This window comes from Apaloderma vittatum, unplaced genomic scaffold, assembly GCF_000703405.1.
Source record: "Apaloderma vittatum isolate BGI_N311 unplaced genomic scaffold, ASM70340v1 scaffold1641, whole genome shotgun sequence".
Taxonomy (NCBI): domain Eukaryota; kingdom Metazoa; phylum Chordata; class Aves; order Trogoniformes; family Trogonidae; genus Apaloderma; species Apaloderma vittatum.
Window position 1 is genome coordinate 31548 of NW_009698306.1, and position 12260 is coordinate 43807.

A 12260-nucleotide genomic window follows, 5' to 3' on the forward strand; every position below is an offset into this window, starting at 1 on the left:
AAAAACTGTTAATATACAATTACTTTCAAATCAAATGTTCTGTAGTGGTTCAAAAACATCTTCCAGGAATTCTTCTTCCTATAATTTCTTTTCAAGAGTCTGTGTTAGAACAACAGCCTTTTTTTTTCAGAAATAAGGATCCAAAATCTGGACACGGGTCTTGGCAAAAGTTGATTCTATTTTTTTTTTGCTTGAAAGCTTTCTTCATTGAAAGGACATCTGTTTTGACTGTGTGCACTTGTTTTGTCGAGAATTGTGTCCATGGAAATATGTTTACCTTTTCCCATGCAGATCTTATCATATTATGCTCTGCTTAGAGTACAATATGCACATAAACACACAAATGTAAGCGTGTGTGTAACTTTGTAAGTGTGTATGTGTAGTTATATAGAATGTTTCGTATGGTTATCTTAACAGAATCATAAATGTCGAACTTGGCATAAGCAATTCTGAAACTATGGAAACAGTAAGGAAGATGTTTAAATGCCTTCCTGACCAGGTGATGTCCATTCGTACTGGAAACAGATGTTATTACCTCATTGGGAGCAGCAGGTAGGCATAGAAAGCTGTGTAAATGCAATATGACAATACAGCTAAGCTAAGGTAATGCCAAACTGCTGCCCCACAGCAGGGTCCCGCTCCTTCACAGCTGGTTCCATCCCTTCCTGCCTCTCAGCTGCTCATGGCACAGCTCTGGGATTAAATGATTTAGCTGACTGATCCCATGGTAAACTGCTCTTTTCTATGTTGCTTTTTTAATCCCCTTTGGCCCCCTTAATTTTTGCTGGTTCTGACAGGTGAGCCTGCAGCCACGCACTGTTAGAACATGCGAAAGTAGTGGAAGCAGGAGGCTGTGGGTGGGGATGGCAGCAGCAGTACGTCCTGTGTCAGACTGTACTGGTTAAGGGTCAAGGAAGAGCAGAGAGCTTTGTCTTCTCACCTAGTGGATCCAGGGAGTTAGGAAAGCTTCTGCTCCTTATGGATAAATCACAGGAAATAATCTTCCGCTAGAAAATATGTTGCTAACCAAGGGAAGCAGATTGGAGGGGACCCCTAGTGGAAAACAGATCCCAAAAAGAATGACTGGAGCCTTTACTTCATTCCTTGCTATGCCAGGCAGCAATTCAGTCCTCGGCAGGGGCAGAAACTATTGCCATTGAGATGATCAGCCAAAGCTTGGTTAGGTGAGGGAGAACATTTGTCATAATGCCCCTCTGCTGCTGCTTCCCTGCATCTCCTCTTCAGTTTCCCAGCCATGAGCATGCCAGGGGTTTTTCTGCCTTTGTGCAGCAGATCAGCTGATGTGTGAAATGCTGATAAGCACAGAAGAAAAGCACATACCTGTGTGTTAGCTGAGCGTGCCACCCCACGCCTTCCCCCAGGGCACTGCTCTCACAGCTCATACTTGGTGGGAAGTGTTCTAGAATTAATCCAACTAAATCCACCACAAGCATGAAGGAGGGCTTCAGGAGTCCTTTCATGGTATGTTTCTCGTCCTGCTTGCCCAAACACATTCCCAAGCCTTGTTAGCTGTCGTTATGGCAGGACTCAACAGAGCAGCATTACACACAGAAAATGAAGCAGAAAGCAGAAGACATCATCCCACCTCTCCATCTCTCTCCCTCTCCCTGTCTCTTGCACGCACACATGCATTTCGCCCCCCAACTCAACCCCACGTAACTTTTAGCTCCCAGTCCTGGGCTGTGCCTCTCAGAGGTCAAACTTTGCCACCTGGCTATGGCCACCAGAGCACTTTCTCTTGAAAGGATGGTGCAAATTTTCCCCATTGATTTCAGAAAGCCTTATTTTGGGCCCCATAGGAAGAGGTGGCTAGGCAAATGGGTTTTGCTCGTGTTTTACCTGTGAGCAGATTTTCATTTCTGTTGTTTCAACCTACAGGCAGGAAACAGAGGACTGGGTCACTGTGTTATCTTCAGTCTGCAGGGAGGCCAAAAGAGGTGGATGCTGCCCTCAGGTGACACATTACTGCACTTCGTTTTAGAAAGAAAGAAGTTTCTAATTTCATTAGAAGCCTATGCAAAGGAATTTTCCTGGTTTTGGCCTTGCAAGTTGGCTCTTGTCTCGATTAATCAGAAGTTAATTTTCCATATAAATCCTATATAACCTGGCTTTATGCATTAAGCAGGCATTGTGGCACTCCACACCAGGACTGATTTTACATTGAAGGAAACTCTTTGAAGAGTAGGGCACATGCAGAAATTAGATGACTGGCATTATGCTGCAATGAATTGCACCTTTGATGCGTCAGGATGAAAATATACCTTGTATTTTTTTGTTATATTTCCATGCTGTTTTATAAACCAATTCACATCTAGTCTGTCAATGTTAGGAACCAGCTGGAAGCCCTGTTAGTTTAAGCTCAGGCCCATGTTTCTGCACCTTGTCAGCCAGCAGGACCTGCTGATTCAGACTCAGCACTGAGCTACTTCTCTTTACACAGCTTCCAGTCGGCTCAAAGTGCAAGTAGGGCAAATTTATGTCTGATTAAAAAATGCCATGTAGACAACCTCTCTGAGCCATTAGAAGTAAAATTTGTGGTAGTGGAATGTGTTGGTTCATTGTAGCCCATACCCATCAGATGCCTGTTTGCTTACACTGCTGTTATCTTATTTCTAGAACCAAGATCTTCCACATCCAGAAGTCAGAAGCCGACCCTCCTCTTTGCCAGTATTCTGTAATTCTGTAGATACGACCAGTTTCCCAGAAAGGCAAGGCTACCAGAAGGTAAACAGACTAGCCAACCTTAATAAGGGTCACCTAAGGGTGACTGTGAAATTTAATTTGTTTAGTTGCTTTCTTCCACCAGAGGTTCTTCAGAACTTGTGCAATAGTTGCCTGTGTGGTCTGTTCTGCTCTCTAGTGGGGTTCTTAAGTAGGACCTGGATGATAACATCAGAGTCCTCACAAAGACTTTTCGGGGAAGTCTGCATGTAACTAAAGCAAGGTGTTGATGGCAATGAGAAATTATATTCATTGGCTGTCTCAACCAACTGGCAAAGGTTAGTGGGCATGAAGTAAGCCCCTGAAGATTGGCTTTGACATGCTTTGGCATAGGCTTGTATTCTGTGATTGTGCATTTCACAGTCTCTCTCTTCTGGCTGTAAAGCTTAGAGGGGAATTCATGTCCAGTTCCTCTTTGTCTACGAGATCTTCCCCCTCAATATCTAAATAGAAAGGAAGGAAAGCTCTGCTGCTGTCCCAAAGCAATTGCATTGGAGTGGTTTTCTCTAGTCCCAAAGCTGTGTGCAAATGGCCCAGCCAGAGGAAGCTGAATGCAGGTGAAGCATCTCCACCGTATCTTTAAGAACAGTCAACTTTTTTCTTTTGTGTACAGGAAAGTGATTCCTCAGAAGACAAGAACAGGCCTAATTCAGACCCTGGCCCTCATCAGGCTCAGTGTGACTCATCAAGCGGAGTTTTTCCAAGCCTGGTGAGCAGCAAAAATCAAACGGCTCTTAACTTGTTTAGTCTGCAGAAGTCACTATTGGCTCTTATCTCACCTAAGCACCTGTAGCTATAGATTATCCAGCTACTTTCCAAGCAGATGGTGTTACTTTTCACTCTGAAAGTTTCCTGAATATCTTTAAACAACCTCCTAAGAAATTGCTTGAAGTATCCTTTTGTTACTTTACTTCTTGAAGGCAATTCCTCAGAGTTGCTGTGCAGGAATTGCAACTAGTGGCAGCTCTTACAAACTAGATCAAGAAAACTCTGAAGTTGCACTGCTTGAGTATTTGCATCTCCCATCACATTTCTCAGCTGCGCCACAGACTTCCTGAATGGTTTCTGCCTCTGCCAATAGCAATTGAATCAAGGTAACTGAACTGCAGCACAAGGGCTTGTTAAATTGAGGCACACCTCAGGACTGACCTTCCGTCAACATAAATATGACTTCAATTGATTGAGCTTCCATATCTGACAGGAATTGTTTAAAAAGATACAATGATGAATGTTATCAGGTATTCCTGGCTAAATGTTGTGACCTGTGTTCCCTGAACAAATGCCTGCAGCAGTTTCAGATGGTTTTCAGCCATCCTCTGACCTGGTTTATTGCCTTTGCAGCAGAGTCAACAGAACAGAAGGCACAGCCAAGGCTCCACCACGCCAGCATGTGGTTTGGCAGCTGAGTTTAAACCCATCCCTATAGGCAGCTTATGCATTGGACTATGATCTGGAGGAGCTGAGATACAGGGAAAAGAATCTGTTTGCTGTGATAACTATCAGCATGGTAAATCATGTGTTGCAGTCATGATCCATGTATATAGGCTGGCAGCGAATATGAGACAATACTGCTAAATTTAGTGGAAAGAAGTGAAAATAGTTGAAAACACACCGCAATGCCATTGGCAGTTAGCACAGCTCAGCTGATGCACAGCACTTCATGAGGCTGCAATAATTCAGTCTGGGCTCTGAAACACATTGAGTTAACCCTCAGTCTGATTTTAGCTAGTGCTGCTCTGGATGCATACTAAGGGTCTCTTTCTATCTCTTTCTTACACGTGCCTTTTTGTCTCATTCATTAATTCTTCTCATACTTACGATGCCTCAGAAAGCATATATTATATGCAGCTGCTCAGACTGGGACAGACTGACCATGAGAGTTAAAAGATTAGGAATTTGGAATTTACCTTTATAGCCTGAAGCAGAGGGAATAGCAGGAAGCTCATATTTCTGTTTCAGCATGTGTGAAAATAAATATCCTTGACCTACAGCTAACAAGAAACAAAAATATTTGTTCATTTGATAAAAATATTTCCCTTGCCTTACAAGTTTAGCATTTGCTCATGTCTCTGGATCTATTCTCTCTTCACTGATGTCTAGACAGCTGACTTCTAGATTAATCCCTTGTATTTACTTCCTTTTAGATGTATGACTCCACATTTCTAGTATCTGATTTGTTTTGCTTTTTATCAGTGGTTCCCTCATCCAGGCCCAGATCTTGATAACTCTTTGGTCGGTAGCTGTTACTCATGCAGGCCTCTTAATGTCAGTTGAGTCAAACCACGCAGGCAGGGACCCTGGAGAGGTCTGGGGACCTAACTCCCTTTCAATTCACATTTTGAAGCTACCAAACCACATCTGAAGCAGCAATTCAGTGTTGGCTATTGCAATGCACCACTGTCAATACCTGAAATATATAAAAATAAGAAGGCATGAGTTGCATCACCTTGTACTGCACATCACTGTATTGCAGGCACCTAAGCATCTTTGTCAGGATCTGTCACACACACTTGATTTTTTGAAAGAGAAGTTCCTCTGCCCAAGGGCAACACAAAACCTTCCCTAAGGAGCTGATGAGCACTGTCTGCTCTCTGGGATTTCCTAGGAGTTGAAGGATCTCAAGATTTCATAAAATCATCTCCTCTTCCCACTTCTCCCCAGGTGTTTACTTGTTTGATTGATCCAAAGCCCCTGAAAAGTCACAAGGAAACTCATTCCTGACTTTAGATCATGACCACAGAACCAGTCTTGTTCCTGCTGTGATTTTGTTATGCATTTCTAGAAAGACCATTTGCAGGTTTGTTGTGACTCCTACTGTGAGTTGCTTTTTATGTCATTTATACCAACAGGCAACAAAAATATATTCATCATCTTTAATTTCTATTCAATGCCAGGTTCTCCTCTTTACATGTAAGAGAGTAATTAGTTTAATTTACTTTACCTTGAAAACAGTAATATATTCTGTGGCATATTTAGCAATTATTAAAATGATTGCCATAGAAACCAAGGATGTAAGTGGGGACATAAAGAACAGTTGCGTCACAAACATGGCATGGAGAATTGCATTGAGGGGGCAGCTAAATACTCATTACTGTGCTCTTCACTGTAGTGAAGTCAACAAGGAGACACAGAAGTAAATAATTTATCTTTGTGACTTAGAAGGGTAAACTCGGTGGAGGGATTAATTTCTCCTTGACTTACCAAATGGCCACAAATTTAGTATTTCAGGTATTTATGAAGGCACAATACCACTCAGGACACAGAGGATTAAATGTCAGGTCTCCAGCCCTGCTGGGTATGTTCTAGTTCTTGGACAAGTATGAGGTAATAGATTGCTCATTAGTCAAGGAAGTCCCAAACCCATTCCTTACTTGATAGCACTTAAAAGGTGCTTGAAAAGGACAAATATATCCTGATCTACTTCTAGATCTCCTAGGTATTTTTTTCCTAGTGTAAGGACTTCAGGACTGGATGCATTTAAAAACCTTTTCCACACAAGTGACCCTAAATTCATGCAGATTCGTACATGAAGTGTTTAACCCATTTGATTTTTAAACAAAACAGTGTTTTGTGAACATGAAATCAACTGCAACAGATCCATCTATGAGAAGTACTAATATCAGTGGCCAGTTTTGTCCCTGTGCCATGGATCTCGAGAGTACAAGAAGAAGCACAAATACAGGAACCTTGTTTCTAAACCAGACTGGCTCTGAGCATATCTCACTTCAGGAAGAAATGTACCTTCTCATGTTTTCTGTGGATATTTGCTCCTTTTAATACTTGTCCATGTAAATGGAAAAATACATGTTAAACAGTCTGTGTAACTGAACCTGTTAAATACAAAACTGTTCTTTTAACAGGATAAAAATCTGAGAAAGAGTGAGGAAAATCTGCCGTCCTCAGACACAGATGAAGACATCAGAAAGGATGAAGAAGATTATTACCAAATTCCCAGCAATATTTTAGCAAAGGTAGTTTGTCAGTTATGAGTTCTGCTGGTTTGTTAACAGCTCCAGAGAGACAGGAGACATTTAATGAGCCAAAGAGGCAACTGATATGAGGAGCCCCTAGTACCTTGCAAAGGAAATACTTATGTAAAGCATTAGGTAATAGAACTTTCATCTGTACAAGAAAAAATACACTAGACTCATTCAGAGGATCTTTCTGGTAGAAAGTGGCATTTTGACAACAACATTGCTGATTTTGTTGAAATTCCCCAAATTGACTGTTTCAATTGTAAATGGCTTTTGCCTATTGTATAATAGGGTTGAGGTGGTTTTTTTTTCAAAAGTGAAAACTTCATTTAGAGAATGTAACGATGCTTTGTTTTTATACATTTAAAAATGTAATTCTATTGAAGCATCAGGAAATTACTTTAAAAACATGGTGAAACATTTTGGTATCTACATTTCACTGTGAAACAAGGGAACCAGAAAACTTTAAACAAATCTTGACACCTGATTTGGAAGGCTAATTTGTCTAGGCTTCCTATGTAGTTAGTAATCAGGAAAAGCTAAGTTGTCAGTCTTCTGCAGAAGTCACAGCCTCTCTCCCAAGACTGTAGGGGTTAACTGCAGGATATTAACAATATGATTCTGTCATGTAAGCTAAGTGCTTTAAGTTAGGCACACCCAAAGTACAAGACTCTTTTTTTAAACCTGCTTAAATTAAAACAACAAAATTTTTGAGGTGATTCCTTAGAACATAGTTGGCTATGTCCCAATCTGAAAGTGATAATAATACCAGATAGCATTAACTCACAAGTTACAACCACCTTTGTAGTTCACAGATTCTGGGAACTGACTTATTTGGGGAAAGCCAAGCTGTATTACCCAGTGTGCTTAAACAGCATGAGCATTGAACTGATGTAAGGAAATGGAGAAGATTTTTTCCGTAGCCAGAGCAATGATATTAATATCTTATGTTGTAACATGTTTCCAACAGTGCACTACTGAAATATCAAAGCCTGGCCCTACAGCTGGGTCTGATGTCTCTGTGCAAGAGAAGCCAGTGCAGAACACAGTAAAGGAGAACATTTATATGCCAATGAAATCACTGTAAGTAACAACTTCGTCAAGGTTTTGCCTATTAAAAGTGACAGTGGTACAGACAGAGCTGTCACTTGTGATACTTACATAACAATATCTAGAGGCTGCATCTTGTCTGAATGAGTCCTTCTTTAGTCTTGATTCAGAAAGTTTGGAACTTGTGGGAATCCCAGAGTGAAATGAAGACTCATCCACTTGAAATTTAAACTCACATCGCAAACTCATGCCTTTAGACAGGCTCTGACTACAGGACACAGCACTTTTTGTTGACTCATACTTTTTCTAGGTTTTCATGACATAGCAGCTTGGCTGTCGTATCTGAGTAAAGTAGTGACTTTACTCAGACACCACAGCCAAGCTCCAGCAACTCACAGACGGGTACTCTCCAAAGCAGGCAGCATTATTGAGTGGTCAAAAGAGAAAGGGTAGACATGGGATGTTAGTTCCTAGTTTTTCTGGTAGGAAGTTATGTGATCCTGAGTAGGTCATCTCCCTGCTTCCATTTTCCCATCCACAGAATGGATCTGAAGCTGTGTACTTTGGAGTTACGGTGTTGGCATGTCACAAACACCTGAACTTTGTGTCACAGTTGTGCCACAAGGAAACTTTACAACTGCCATGATGTAGCTCAATATGCTGGAGAGAAGTGTGCTTACACAGTAAAACTGTTTCTCCTGAGCCAGAGGGACTGGTCATTAGCTGTTAGTTATGGCCTGTCACCTACAGACGGTCTTATGCCGTATAGTAAGAGGCAGTTGGAAACACAGACCCACAAGCCATTTACTCCAATGGATTTTTTGTGAAGCTTGTCTGTGTCTTTGCAACTCCCTGGAGGGAATTACTGTAGAAACCTCAGAAGCCTATGCCATCCAAGTTAAAATATACCAAGAGCAGCTTTTGCTGCTAACCCAGCCTTGTTTGAGGAGTGGAGGAGCGTAGACTTCAGGCATTATAAGGCTCACCAGTTAAATCTAAAATGATTTCAAGCACATCTGAGTTATTTCATCTCCCAGGGGACAACATTACATCCCTGCAGAAGCCAGTACAGCCAAGGCCAACAATCTGTACTCAGTTTCTTTGTCAAGGCATGTTGTTAGCTGGAATGTTTTCAGGCTTAATAAATAGTCTTTAAGTATTGAAAAGGTTTATTTTGGGATTTATGGTCCATTTTTAGAACGACTGTTTATCTTACTTATCTATAATATTGTCCACTGGATATTCTACAAGAATTTGTTATTCTTTGCTTCACTGATGGCTGTTTGATCCAGCCTCAAACACAGCAAGAGTGCCTGGAATGATAAAACCAGTTCATTTTTTTATCACCATTCCTCTTAAGTAGGTTGCTGGATGAGAGTTGCCAGCTCACATGCAGACGTGATGGGCTCCCGTCTCCTCCCAAATGCCAGCAGGAGACAAACAATGCATGTCCAAGAGACTTGGAAGCAAACAGAGACCTACAATTCCCAGAAAGCAGCACCAGCCAGCAGCCAACCCTACATAAAAGACAGGACTCATTACCACTTTCAGTGGTTCAGTTGTCTATACTGCTCAGGTAAGTGTCTTCTCCATTTTCCTTGCAGAGAAGACAAATGTGTTCATGAGTTTAAATCAAGGTACTGGTAGAGCGTGCCAAGCCTGTCAGAGTTCGAGGAGGGTCTGGATGATGCTCTTAGTCATATGATTTAATTTTAGGTAGTCCTGAGAGGAGCAGCAAGTAGGATTCAATGATCCTTATGGCTCCCTTTCGTCTTAAGATGTTCTATGATTCTGTCATCTCTGGTGTTTTCTCTCACAGTCAAGTTACAGATGAGACCCAACTGCAGAACTTGGATATTTTCATCCCCCTGGCCGATATCAACAGTTACCTAAAACTTACAGAAGCAGCAGGACAAATATGGTAAGTTCTGGGTGTCTTGTTGTGGTGCCTGTCAGATGTGACTGAGTGATCATCGGGTGCAGAAGTGTACAACCATACGTATCCATGTACAGTTTGGGCAGTGCAGGGTCAGCGTGTGCTGGTACTTCAGTGATTCCTCACTGCTCTTTCTGATTATTCACGTCCTTGTGTTTCTATTTCAAATTTTGTTGAAAAGGACTGTATAGAATCAAGATCCCTCAGCATGCTGTGTCATAATTAGCGATGAAGTCCCTCCCTGCAAAAGCTATTCTTCTAATGTTAGTGTGAAATCACCTAATTACTGCTCATTAGTTTTAGCTTTGATTTGGCAAACAACAATGATGGTGTGTCTCAGAGATATAATGAGGGGATATATCTTATGATAGGGTAAGCAGGGTGCTGAGCTGACTTGAGCTGGAGGTGAGCACAAAATTATCTCTAGATTAATCCCCTTAATCTTAGCAGTTCAGTGCTAAGAATGAGTGCTAGGCGGAGATTTTCACAAGTAGGCGTTATGGGCTGGAGCACATGCATCATCTCAGTGGTCCCACTGGAAATTAGTGCTCTCCCAAATCTTCAGTATTGATGACTAGGATAAAGAGGATGGGAGCAGAAAAAATGCTCAATGCCTATTCCTGTGCTTCCTGTTCGTATTTCACTGCCACACAGAACTGAGACTGCTTTTTGCTGCTGCTCTCCTATTGGCACCAATGAGTTACACTGTGTGCACAGCATGTCACTTTGTTTCAGCGACGGTCAGCAAGAAGAAAGAACACTATTGCAGAAGGGACTGGAAATGGACTATCACCTCAGTAATTGGATCTACATCTAAATTTACATAGCTTTCTCCATGGAAAATCATACTGAAATAATTTGGAGCAGGGCACTAGGTCTGACTGTCAAGCCAGGTAATTCTAAATAGCTTGTCATCAAGGAGGGTCTATCAGACACCAGCAGGAAGGAGGTACTTGAATTTCCGTAAGGGTCCTATGAGGACAGCAGTGAGTCTCTGATCCTCACAGTTGTATCATAGATAAGACACATGATAATAAGTTTTAATTCCATCCTTTTGGGATGATTTTGAAAACCATCTCAGTTGAGCACAGGGCTAAAACATCTGCAGCAGCACAGATGTACCCACGGCCAGTCTGGCTGACTGCTTTTGAACCGGCAACCTTGCTAACAGGCTGCGCTGTCAGTGTCATGTGCACTTTTAGGAGGACCCATTGAGATGGATGAAGCAGCTTGGTTTCAGCTAGAACCAGATCAAAAAGTTGCAAAGTCATTCAACTTGTGTGTTATTTCCAGAGGGCAGCACCATGAATGCAATGCTGCTCAGCCATTGCCATTCTTCCAGCAGTAACTGGGTATCCCATGTGTTTCCTTTATTGTCTGTCCTCCAAATACCTCAGTGTCTCACAGTGGACTGGTCCATGCCGACTGGGATGTTTGTTTAATCACGGGGATCGTATCATGGCGGTGAATGACCTGCAACCCCAGGACGTGGAGGAGGCTTACTTCTTCCTCAGCAGGTCCACAAGAAAGGAGGTACGCATGACTAACCAGAAGCTGATACTCAAACGAATCAAGCCAAATGAGAAAGCAAGTTGGTTTTTGCATTTCAAGTGGCTCCATTCAAGCTAGATTACTCTGGTTTAAGTTTAGTACCAAACAGCTCCTCAGTGTCATTCTGATTTAGCATCTCTTATTCCTGAGCTATCTGTGCAGTGCAAGGTCTGCACTTTCATGTTTGAGTACTTAATCTCAAAAAGCCTGAGCAACCCCAAGAGATACTACTGGGCAACCGTACAGCAGAGTTACTTGGTATTTTTTGGCTAAGGCCATAAGCTGCAAACTTTGTGAAATAAATTATTGCCTCCAGTGGATGTGTAATTGCTTACAGTGGGCTTGGGTATTGAGGGCAGATTGCTGTTTGTTACCAAGTGCTATGCATCTCCTTGTGTGACACCACTTTTTTTGAAGAATGTGAGAGGTTTCTAAGTGGTGCCTTAACACCACTGTGGTCTACTACATGTTGATATTCTTCACAGAAAGAGTGGTCAGACACTGGAACAGACTGCCTAGGGAGGTGGTTGAGTCGCCATCCCTGGATGTATTCAAGTGTCGTTTAGATGTGGTGTTGGGGAATATGGTTAAGGGGTGAACTTGTAGTGTAGGGTCAATGGTTGGACTTGATGATCCCAAGGGTCTTTTCCAACCTGCATTGTTCTATGATTCCTGTATTTCTCTCAGATGGACTCATATTTCAGTATTTGACCCATGCCTGAACACATTCATTTTTGAATTTTGCTGAGAAAGGTGTGGTCATCAGATATTGTTAAAATCTAGAGAAAAAGTAAGCAAAAGTTAGTAAGAAAAAATTACTTATCTCTCTTATTATGGCATTTTTATTTAGCTAGTTAAAATATAGATCAGATAGTAGCTCAAATATTGATCTGATATAAAAAGCTATAAAAATGTCTCTTTCGTTTTTCTTTTTAAAGGTGAAACTTACCATATGTAGGATTCCACATTCAGATATCTTCCATGTTAAAGGCTGCTCATGTTCCTGA

General features: G+C 41.7%; 1 protein-coding gene across 1 annotated transcript in view; it reads left to right on the forward strand.

Annotated features, from left to right (window-relative positions):
* The window catches only part of PLEKHS1 (pleckstrin homology domain containing, family S member 1), a 14922-nt gene extending 2662 nt beyond the window's left edge, over positions 1–12260 (forward strand). Inside the window, exons 4-13 of the mRNA XM_009877948.1 lie at positions 418–552; positions 1900–1975; positions 2638–2745; positions 3356–3451; positions 6603–6713; positions 7687–7799; positions 9127–9342; positions 9586–9687; positions 11100–11235; positions 12192–12260. Coding sequence (XP_009876250.1) covers positions 418–552; positions 1900–1975; positions 2638–2745; positions 3356–3451; positions 6603–6713; positions 7687–7799; positions 9127–9342; positions 9586–9687; positions 11100–11235; positions 12192–12260 — 1162 coding nt within the window. The remainder of the gene's footprint in view (positions 1–417; positions 553–1899; positions 1976–2637; positions 2746–3355; positions 3452–6602; positions 6714–7686; positions 7800–9126; positions 9343–9585; positions 9688–11099; positions 11236–12191) is intronic.